Below are 12,086 nucleotides of genomic sequence, written 5' to 3' on the forward strand. Positions count from 1 at the left end.
GAAACCCACAGGGGGCGCTGTGAGTCAGCATGGACACCACGGCAGTGAGTGTGTTTTATACATTAGATATCTTGGGAGTTCCTCTAAATAGCTACCTTTATAATCACCACTTAATGCATATATTAGACTAATTGGTTTCAAGATCTTGGTTTCAAATAGAGAAGTGACCTATGGCAGGCCATACTCCAATAGCTGGTGACCCTGGATTGGAATGGATACTCTTGTGGGCAGTTTTCCCTAATTACAGTGTTCCCCAACCTGCTCCCCTGAGTCAGATTGCAGATGGTGGTGCACACAGAAGGATTGCCCAGCAAGGTCTGAGGATCTTTTGCTACGGTGGTGTTAGACAGCAGTGATCAGTTTGGGCTCTTGCCATGCTTGCAGAAGGAAAACAGCACATCAGGAAAGTTTGCCAAAGAACTACTTGGCTACATGCCATCCCTCCTATGCCTGGCTCTTCTTTTCTCATGTCTCCAGTGGGTTTGTTTCACTTTAGAAACTGACTTCATACTGATCCTTCCTTTCTAATTCCTCATAGGATTCATCAAGTATATGAAATGCTTATCTGATACCTGCATCCAGAACGAAACACCACTGATGATGCAAAGAGTATTGTATGTCAAGGAATCAGAATCCTTAGCAGAACACTGACCCCGGGCCCCTCCCTATTTGACTCTCGTGTCACATGTTACATGTGTGCCTACTTTGACTTTGAGCCCTATTCTGCAAACCCTTTGCCAACAGCTAGATAAATGAAGAAGTCCTACTTGTTTCCTTGGCTGCTTGGTGTTGACCTTTTGTTTCTTGACTTTGTCCTGAATATGTCTCTCCCATTTGGTCTTGCCTGGTTCCAAATCAAGTTCGACTTACCCTGAAGATGAGGCCTACTAGCTCAGCAAAGTGAAGAAATTAATATTAATTAACCATCAGGAGAGCAGAGTTCTTAACAGAAAGAGGCTATTCAATTGTAGGTGATCAACAAAATGATGCACAAATGATTGAACTTTCAGTAGACCGTGTCTTAGTAATCTAATGTTGGTATAACAGAAATATCACAATTGGATGGTTTTACACATATATAACAGAAATGTCACAATTGGATGGTTTTGTCACAGTTTAGGAGTCAAGAAGTTCAAATTCAGGCCATCTAGGGAAGGCTTCTTGGTTTGGAGCTTGAGGAAGGTCTTTGTCTCCTTTAAATATAGTGTTGTTCTTTAAAGATCTACATGTATCTCGGCATCAATCTTGCCTTAGGTCTAGGAGGTTCTCAGACCAGTGGATTTTCTGGGTCCAATGGAGGCTCTGCATCCAATGAATTTGCTCCAGCTCTTCATTTTTGGTGTTATCTGGTCTCTTTTCTCAGCTCACGTATTTTTTCCTTTTAACTCTTGTAAGATATAAAGGTGATGTCGGTCATACCTCAGGAAAACTCCCATTACATTGAACCAGGTCTGTGGATTGAATAAAGGAACCCTGGTGGCATAGTGGTTAGTCATTTGGCTACTAACTGTAAGGTCTGTAGTTCAAAACCACTAGCTGCTCCATGGAAGAAAATTGGTTTTATAAAAAATCATTTTATTTGGGGCTAATACAACTCTTATCACAATCCATATAAACATCAATTGTGTAAAGCACATTTGTACATTTGTTGCCCTCATCATTCTCAAAACATTTGTTCTCCACTTAAGCCCCTGGCATCAGCTCCTCATTTTTTCCCCTGTCCCTCTCTGCTTCCCTGTCCCTCACAAACCCTTGATAATTTAAAATGTATTATTATTTAGTCATGTCTTACACTGTCCAACGTCTCCCTTCACCCACTTTTCTGTTGAAAAGACAGGGTTTTTTACTCCCATAATGAACTACAGTCTTGGAAACCCACAGGGGCATGTCTACCTTGTCCTGTAGGGTCGCTGAGTCAGCACCCACCAGATGGATATGAGTTTCTTTTGTTTATTCTTCACAATCCTGCCTCTTTAAAATAACAAGCGTAACTGAGTCCACATGAGCATAACCCAACCCTGCTTGATTAACACAGAGTGGTCAAGATTTGCAACATATCACAAATACAGAATACGTATATTACATCATGGGGTGATTATATCATCATGTAACTGCCAAATCATATCCTTGTGTAATTGCCAAACCACAGAATTGTTAGGTTTCCCACAGGTGGGCGATTACTCAGACCTTGACTTCACAGGAGAAAGAATTCACTCCAAAGCCTGGATTGCGATCCACGTGAGTTTTATGAAAGATAGCAGTTTCAGGTTTACACAGGCACCCTCAGTGCCCCTCACCCCTGCACAGTTTGTCAAGGAACTGCTTGAGAGAGATGAAAAAGAGACCCCCAGTGGGATCCAGAGACTGCCTCTTAGGTTGCGCTGTCGGGAGGCATGGTCGACAATCCTGGTCAACCCCATTGAGTGGATTGAATTCACCTGGCCCAGATGGACAAATCCAGTTCTAACACCCACCTAGGTGTACCACCCCTTCCTGGCTGGAAACTTGAACCTCTGAGCATGCGCAATGAGCACCCAGTCCCTGTGTTAAACACCTAACAGAATCTTGGCCTTGTCAAGTTGAGTCGTATTTTTGAGGGACATAATTCAATCCATTATTTTTAGGTTAATATGAACCATTCTTAGTCAACCAAGAGAAGAGATGAAGAAGTAGGTGTTTGAGGAAAATATATACAAAGGAAAAATATTATGAACACACCCTAAGCAATCGCTTATCCAAACTGTTACCAAGAAATGTTTGTCAAGAACTAGATGAACAAGTGTGAAGACCTCATTAATTTTTTTTAAGTCGGTACCATTGGTCATGTGGAACCCCAGGTATGAAAACTCCACACTTTTCTGGAACAGCAGGGCCCTTTTCTAGAACACTCGGTGGTGCCCAACTGGAGCCGAGTTTCTTCCAACAGAAGAGGGGATGGTGTTTCCTGGACAAATGAAATCACTATGTATCGAGAAAGGTCACAGCCACCGGAAACACTCTAAAGCAGTTCCACTGCAAACCACGGGTCGCCAGGAGCCAGACTCACCCGCATTCTTATTTCCTTAGCTCTCATTCTCATTCTTAATTTCTTCCTCACACATCACCTGTTACTCATTATTAGCAATAACTGGCAAGTATATAAGCTATTCCATTTACTTCTTTACATACCAGCACCCCTATTAACACTCTTCCTTCTATGGATATCTCTCAAAAGTAGATTCCCTAGTTGACCTCGCTGGATCTACTTCTCCTGCAAGACTAGTCAAGTTGAAACAACCCCTCCAGGAAGGTTTTCCTGATGGCTATACCCACCATTCCTTTTCTTGGTTGCCTCAGTATACTTCCACGTCTACATATTACTAATAGTTACCTTTTGGTAATTGGCATTCTTTGCTGTCTATTTTGACCTGGGGTAGGTTCTGTGGAGTCACATGTATTGGCTTAGTTTCCTTTCTCTCTTTGAGGCATCGGTCCTGGTCTGGCACAGAGTAGTGAGTAAGTCACCCTTGTTTGATGCATAAATAGCAGGTAACTGTGTCCTCAGATTTCTGTTCCGTAGCTCCAGCAATGTATCTCCAGTGTCTGCTCACCTACTCTTGTCAACTTTGGCTTGTAGATGCTTCTTCTTGGAATTATCCTGCTCCCCGTCCGTGCCTTGCTGGTCGGATTGATTTTATTACTGGCCTGGCCATTTGCTGCAATTTCAACAGCATGCTGTCCTGAAAAGCTGACTCATCCGATAACAGGTTGGAGGAGGTAAGAACAAATTATGTTCAACTATTTGGTATATCAATGTCAAGAAGTGTTTACCACAGTTTAGGCAGTGCTGATAGCCATATCGCTCATTTACTTATTTGTAATAGTTTACTATTGCTCAGAAGAACCATGGTCTTAATTTATCACATATAGAAAACACTGCCCAAATGCATTATGATAATCTTTTGTTGAAGTCATGATTTTCTGATGTGAGAACGTCTTGCTCTCTGAGTTATTGCCAAAAGGTGGGACATCCCTGGTTCTGAAAACGACCCTGGTAGGATACCTGGACCCATCGAAGCTGCACAGCCCGGGCTTTCTTTCCTCCTTCTCAGTCTGTTTTCATTGCTTTTGTTCTACAAGGACCACTGGGGGTGACGTGCTCTGTGTGCTGAACAGCTAACCCGAGGTTTAGCAATTTGAACTCACCAGCCATTTCCCAGGAGAACCATGAGGCTGTCTTCCTCTGTGAAGATGTACAGCCTCAGAAACCCCAGGGAGCATTTCTACATTCTGTACTACAGGAGTCGCTATGAGTTAGAGCCGACTCCTAGCAAATTGGATTGAGTTTGTCCTTCAATAACCAAATGCTTTCTAACAAGTGTTCAGTGGTATAATTATATGCAGCTATTGTGATATATTTTATTGTTTTAAGTAATTGCTATTATTAATACTTTATTAATAATTACAGTCCAGGCTTTTTGCAACAGCCTCGAGCTAGGATGGAACAGTGTGTGAAGCATTCTCTAATTAGCATAGTGATCATAGGAGCAGGTGGATATTGGTACACGTTAATTCCTCACAGGCATCTGTAGGCCCAGACAGTGGAGCCTCTTGCTGTGGATTCCATGGGGATCCTAAGTGGATTGTGGAGGCTGCTGAATTCTCTGAAGGTGTTGTTTTCTTCAGTGTGCAAAGATCTGCTCCATTCACCCGAACCTCAAGTGGGTACACATCCTTCAAATTTTTCATTCTTGAGATTTTGTAAGAGATAAGTAATTTGATGTTCAGCAAACAAACCCAGACCTAAAGCAAACCAAAAACCGCGGTGAAATGGAACGGAACCAAATGCAACCACAGAACTGATAGCGCCTCGGTCTTTGCAAACCGTGCGCTCCTGTGTCTGTAACCCTAGCTTCCCCCAGCCATTGCCATCAAGGTGATTTTGACTTGTGTGAGCTCTACAGGGCAGAGGACACACCTGCTCCGTAGGTTTCCAAGGCGAGCTGCAAGTCATTAATGGCGTAGATAGCTTTATTGTTCTCCTGAGGAACAGCTGGTGGAGTTGAACTCTTGACCTTGAGGTGAAGCCCAAAACTTCACACACAGTGCCAGCAGGACCCTAATGCAAGGTCGGTCTATCTATCTATCTATCTATCTATCTATCTATCTATCTATCTATCTATCTCTGTCTGTCTATCTATCTATCTATCTATCTATCTATCTATCTATCTATCTATCTATCTATTTTTGGTCCCTTGTTAGTGGGTGGTTACTGACAACCTAGGTTGATGGATGAGTGGTTTTTGCTTAGATGATTTTGAACTTCTAATAAGAATGCTGGAAAAAAGGAGAAAATGCATAGTGGTAATGGTTGCACACAATGCATATAATTCACGGCACTCAACTGTCCATGCCCCAAATACAGATACTGGATATGTGGTCAAGAGAAATCAGTGTCTGGGGGACTGTGGGGTACCAGCCCCCACAAGCGAATGGGTCCAAGGAGTGGTTGTGTAATGGGGTAACATTAAAAGAGACATCAGACAATATAAGGCATGCAATTGCTCACCTCCTGGATGACCATGATCTCAGCAGCCAGGTCCATGCAGAGAGAGGGCAGGATGGGCAGGTATATTTCCAATCACGACATATATATACTTTCAGGGACATGCAAACCTCCTGATTGCATCATAACTGGAAGGGGTTATATAATCAGTATACATCAATCAGAGTGTGACAAGCAAGGGGTGTACACACAATCAGAAGGGGCGGCACTAAGAGCACACATGTGACATGAACCCTAAATTCAAGATGGCAGCCTAACCTTGGTCCTCCTTGAGTAGGCTCAACCTTGTCTCTGGGCTCTCCTTCAGGGAGAAACTCCACTATCCTTACCAGAATGAAGTGGGCCCTACTTAGGGTGAGACAGACTATATGGTCTGATTGCTCTAGATGGCTGATAAACCTCAAGGAGGTAACCTCTAAGCAGCTTGTGTTGACCTCCAAATGGACAGTCATTTATCATGTGTTGCATTCATATATTGGAGGAGGGGAAACCTGGGAAAAACCCCTTCTGCATCCCATGAAGTACATCATGCATGGTAAAGTAGAGGAGCAGCAAAACAGAAGAAAACCTTCAACAAGATGGATTGACCCAGTGGTTGCATCAGTGAGCTGAGACATAAGAACAATTGTGAGGATGGTACGGGCCTGGGCAGTGCTTCATTCTGTTGTATGTAGGGCCGCTATGAGTCGGAACCAAGTCAATGGCACCTAACAGCAACAATAAATTGTACAAGAAGCCCTAGGAGGGTAGAGGGTTATATGTTAGACTATTAACCACAAGGTCAGCAGTTCAAATCCACCAGCTGTTCCAAAGGAGAAAGATGAGGCTGGCTGCTCTCATAAAGATTTGCAGCCTTATCTAAACTTGTATTTCTTCCTTTTCTCAACAGTCTTATAAATTTTATACCATTGGCTAAACTAATGACGCTACAGTGTTTATGCTTTGGGTTGCTAATGGCAAGGTCAGCAGCTTGAAACCACCAGTCAGCTCGGCAGGGGAAGGATGAGGCTTTCTACCCCCGTGAAGAGTTGCAGGCTTAGCGACTCACCAGGGAAATTCTGCTCCATCCTACAGGCTTACCATGAGTTACCATTGACTTAATAGGGATCTTGGAAATGTTCTCTAACATAAAATGAAAACTATGTCTTTAAGGTGAACCAGAGACATAGGTAAACCTTAGATCAGTGGTTCTCAACCTTCCTAATGCCGCGATCCTTTCACACAGTTCCTCATGTTGTAGTGACCCCCAACCATAAAATTATTTTCATTGCTATTTCATAACTGTAATTTTGCTACTGTTATGAATTGTAATGTAAATATCTGGTACGCAAGATGCATTTTCATTGTTATAAATTGAACATAATTAAAGCATAGTGATTAATCACAAAACAATATGTAATTATATATTGTGAAGTATTTATGTGTTTTCTGATGGTCTTAGGCGACCCCTGTGAAAGGGTCATTTGACTCCCAAAGGGGTCACGACCCACGGTTTGAGAACCACTGCTTTAGATGAATGGATGGATTTGGGCCTTGCTCTTAATTCCTAGCCCCAAACTAAGAAAATTTCATTCTTATGACATGGTTTTGCTTAATGCTCACCCTCATGAAGATTTGAGTGCTACAGCAAAGTGTGGGGAAGGATACAGATGGTGCCCGGCTATCAGAAGGAATCGTGTCTGGGGTTTTGAAGGCTTGTTGTCAAACAAGCAGCCATCTAAGTGATGGCTTCATTTAAGTCCACATGGAAGAAGCACAACAGCCGTGTGATCCAAGGACTAAATAATATAATCCACATCTACAGACACGAATGGTATCAGAACTTAAATTGTGAACGCCTGGTTTGCGGAAGGCGATGGATGACCGCGGAAGCTCAAAATCCATCTGCAGGCACCACACATGGATTTAACCTCTGGTGAATCCCCTCTGATCACACCTGAGGGATGTGGATAGTCCTGTTATCAGACAGAGACCATTGTAAAGTTGGCTATGGCAGATGTAGTTACGTTAAAATGTACATCTTATCATTTGATCTCCCTTTTGACCCATTTTAAAGCTGTTTCAGTTTTTTTTTTTAAGTGAAGGGGAAATACACGTGGAATAAGGCCCTGTTGAATCCCTCTGACCATGAACCATGACAGTGAATAGTCTTGCTATCATGCAGAATGCATAAGGAAAGTAGATTGTTGCAGATGCAGTTAGGTTAAAATGTAGCACCCTATCCTTTGATCTCCCCTATGATCCATTTAAATTTGTTCTGTTCTAGTTTCATCTGTTTTACTTTGTTGTTGTTGCTCGTGGCTTTTGGGGTTTTAAAATATTTTTCTGTATGTGAAATCCAGGATAGGTAAACCTGGGGGGTAGGAGAGGTTGAGGGGAAATGGGGAAGTAATAACAATGGGTACAAGAATGAAGGAAATGCTCTAAAACTGATTGTACTGGTGATTTGATTGTACAGATCTTCTTGATGTGATTGGACTATTAAATTATAGGATATGCACGTGAAATGCCAATAAAATTGTTGGAAAATATATTTAGAGCCTCCGAAACCACACAGAGCAGTTCCGTTCTTTCCTGGAGGCTCTCTGAGCTGGCATTCAGTTGATGGCAATGGGGACTCACTAAAGCATTTCAAGAATGTTTTGAGAGCTAGATAGTTGCTGTTTGCTGGGCTCCAACCCCCGGTGATCAATCCCATGTATACCGCAACCTTGAACGAATCCTGTTTTTAAAAGCTCTCCTTAGATGCCTTGTGGGTGAGGTAATGCTTCTTGCTTGTTTTCATAGAAAGCTGTCTGCTTAGTCACATGAAGACATCCTTCCTATGTTTGCCTTTGTCAGACTGACTGCATTCTTGCTTCCCTGCACCCCTGGATTTATTGAAGACAGAGACTTGACCTTGTCTTGTGTGCCCTGCCCAGTTCTTGGCACAGTTTGATGAATGAACTTTCAAGGGCAGATTTCTTTTTTAAGTCAACCACTACGTTTCTGGATGGGTTACGTACACCTCTGTTGCAGGGGGGGGGGGGGAGGTGGATTTCTTCGTTCAGATGTTTGATGGTGTAGAAGAAGTCTGCTTCTGAGTAATGAGGTTTCCTTCTAAAAGTTCGTCCTCAAGTGGCTCCGAGGCAGCGGTTCTCAACTTTCCTCATGCCACGGCCCTTTCATACACTTCCTCATGTGGTGGGAACCCCCCCAACCATAATATTATTTTTGTTGCTATTTCATCACTGTCATTTTGCTACTGTGATGAATCGGGTGACCCCTGTGAAAGGGTCCTTTGACCCCCAAAGGGGTCGTGATCCCCAGGTTGAGAACCGCAGCTCTGAGGACAGTGTTAACCTGAGAGCTCTGTGAATGCGTTGGGAGTGAGTCACATCTCTATTACACAGATCTCTGAGGAGGCTTCAAACCGTTCCTGGCTTCAATCCCATTACCTTTGCATTCCATTGTCCCACACACTTTTGGAAGCTCCTCCTAGAGTCTCACAATCATTACTCTGCAGGGCAGTACTCTTGAATGTCTCAGCGAGCAAAGTGTTGGAAATACATCCGTAGTACTTTGTAGCAACAGAGTAGTCAAGCCACGTACTGGCTGTGTGTCTCTGGGAAAATTATGTTTTCCTCGCAGTGCCTCCATGTCCTCATCTGCAAAGTAGAACTGTGCTCATTAACTGGCTGTGTTGCAAGAGTGGACTGAGGACAAGGCAAATTAATACCTGAAAGCAAGGGCTTCGTGCGAATGTTGCTGATTATTCTCAGCATATATTTTAAACTAAAGTGTTGACAGGTTCTGATTTTCTTATTATGTTTTAGAGTAAATTCCTGTTGTTAGCTTCAATTAGCAAAGCTAATTATGTCCTTCTGGAAATATTTATTTTCAAAGGAAAGTCACTCAATCTGCTTTGAAGTTTCTGGGTCACGTCATGTTCCTCTCCATGGGATTTACCATCACGGTGAAAGGAAAGGTTGCAAGTCCCCTGGAAGCTCCCATTTTTGTGGTTGCCCCTCATTCAACATTCTTCGACGGGATCGCCTGTGTCATAGCTGGGATGCCTTCGATAGTCTCCCGAAATGAGAATGCACAAGTGCCTCTGATTGGCAGTAAGTACTAATAAGGTAACAAAGTATTCCCATGTTCACACTTTACCTGCAAAATGATGTCCAGTTTATTGACCCACTTGTTAAGAAATGTAGAAATACTAAAACATCTTGTGTGCCCTTCCTCTTTTTCATGAGAATATGATGCTGAAGGAATGAATTTATGGAAAGAAAAAAAAAGTTGTGATTTCTCCACTTTTCCCTTATAATTCTTTTTAAAAATTAGTTTTATTACTGTTCCTTCATGTCTTTCTTTTCTTATTTGTGAACAGAAAGATCAATTTCAAATGCCATGTATACTTGATTTTTTTTTTATTTAGAAAGATTTAAACTAAAAAATATGTGGGAAGAAACTTCTATTAGAACTTAACTTCTGAGCATCGAGTCTCCTGAAAGCTATGGGTTATAGTGGGGGCCCTGTGTTAGGCCAGGCCGATTAAAGTAACAAATCCAGAGACACTCCTATGTAGCTAAGAAAGAGTTTTATATCAAGAAGTAATCATCCATCAATAAAACATCCCAGCCCAGTCCAGATCAAGTCCATAAGTCCTTCTTCAGACTCATGCAGCCACATGCAGTGATACCAAATGCAGGAAGACCACAGGTCTGTGGGTGAAAAGTCTTGTGGATCCAATGGTGGAGGATGCATCACAGGCCCTGGCAAGTCTCTGCATGGCTCATCCAAAGGAAGGTGAAAATAACCATTTATCTGAGTGGTACTTCCAAATGAGGTCATCAGGCTGCAACCTTATTGACAGGCTAAACTCCACCATATCTTCTTACAGGTGCAATGTTGGCACGCGCACACACACACACACACACACACACATACACACAACCCTATCCATCACAGTCCACCCCTTGCCAACTTGGCACTTGTACACAAGTATTTGGCCCTATATGCTTTTTAAAACAAGGACAATAGTAAAATCATATTTGTGCCTAATAGGATAAAACTAAAATGCATACAACTGAAAATGTGCCAGCATCATTTAAACATAATATTCTATAAGTCTATGTCTAAGAAGCAAAGTGAAAGCCTACACCCTAATCTGATCAACATATTACCCCACCCATGAAAGTCCTTAAGCCAGCCGCTTCATGCCTTTATCCCCCCATTTTGAGTATCTAATTTCTATACTGACCATTTACATAAACCCACTGCTCTGAGGAGACAAGCATGATCTTTGATGTAAAGAATCTTCATTCTGGTTGTAACTTTGTGTGCCTGCATTCATAAGAAAATTCAAATCAGGACAGGCCATCCATAAAGTTAGCAGCAATATGCACCAATTCACAGACTCAAAAATCTTTTCTTCATCTGGTTGGGTTCTGGACCACTCAATGTGGGCTATCTCACTTAGCCTTGCCTTTTGACCATGGGCCCAATCACAAATTCTCAACAATCTTATCCCCCTTGGGCTAGGTCATGCCATAGGCCCAGGTTCTCCACCACTCTTTAAGCTTCACACCAGCCAACCTGCTCTCCTCTTCACTTCTAGTTCCTGTGAACCAGGTCCATGGGTGTCAGTGGCCAGACTCAAGCCATCTCTCCACTAGTGCTTTTCTCCCACTTCCATTCAACCATTGGATCCAGGTGGTCACCTAAAGAGCATTTTAGGCTGCCTGCAGGCTCCCTTGAGCATTCAGTCCTGGAGAGGAGAGTTTCTTCATGGCTTCAAATTTTTCCAACTTCAGGTGCAAACCACTAGTTCAAAATTCAAAATAGCAAAACATTCCCCCTTTTTCCCCTTCAGTCTACCAACAGCACATTCAGCAAGTCTTTTTGAATGCAAATGTCCTGAGCTCCCAAGGGCTGATCTTTTCAGAGCCGCCTTTGCAAGGACGGCCTATACCCATTTAAAGATCCAATTCATGTTTGTAAGTAGTGGACTTACAAATGCTCTATATTCATATGGCCTAATAATCATTTCTAACACTTTAAGAAGAAATCATTATCATCCTAGTACAGCCAGATCCTAAACACATTCTTAAAACAGTCAAACTCAATCCCACTTCTCAGCTAAACTATCCCATTCAGGTACAATATGGCCTTTAGCCTTTGGTTGCATCAAGCCAGTGCCAGGCCTTCTGTCAGCCATTTTGACTAAGTAACATGGTCTCAGAGAAGAAGTTCAAGGGCGATTTCACCCCCTGAGCTTAAAATTAACACGTGTCACATTCATTTTCACCATTTCAGACAGGACTAACCGAAGGAAAGAATGTAAATCTTAACTTCCCATATTCTTTCCAGAACACAATGGAGTCAACTGCGTGGGCCTGTCCGACCTCTGGCTAATGAAAGAAGAAAAACTACCATAAGTAGGAGGTCAGACCAGCGTCCACTCTGCACCTTCATGATTTGTTACTCTAGTACCTCACTCTCAAGGTACCATAATGTGTTAGGCTGGCTTGACTAGAGAAACAAATTTAGTGACACT

General features: G+C 42.5%; 1 protein-coding gene across 3 annotated transcripts in view; it reads left to right on the forward strand.

The window, feature by feature from the left end:
* The window catches only part of LPCAT2 (lysophosphatidylcholine acyltransferase 2), a 92,126-nt gene that overhangs the window by 10,506 nt on the left and 69,534 nt on the right, over positions 1–12,086 (forward strand). For all 3 annotated transcript variants that reach the window (XM_075537979.1, XM_075537981.1, XM_075537980.1), the window contains exons 2-3: positions 3,617–3,756; positions 9,431–9,648. In XM_075537979.1, the coding sequence (XP_075394094.1) occupies positions 3,617–3,756; positions 9,431–9,648 (358 nt within the window). The remainder of the gene's footprint in view (positions 1–3,616; positions 3,757–9,430; positions 9,649–12,086) is intronic.

The sequence above is a fragment of the Tenrec ecaudatus genome, chromosome 18 (assembly GCF_050624435.1).
Source record: "Tenrec ecaudatus isolate mTenEca1 chromosome 18, mTenEca1.hap1, whole genome shotgun sequence".
In the NCBI taxonomy this organism is placed as follows: domain Eukaryota; kingdom Metazoa; phylum Chordata; class Mammalia; order Afrosoricida; family Tenrecidae; genus Tenrec; species Tenrec ecaudatus.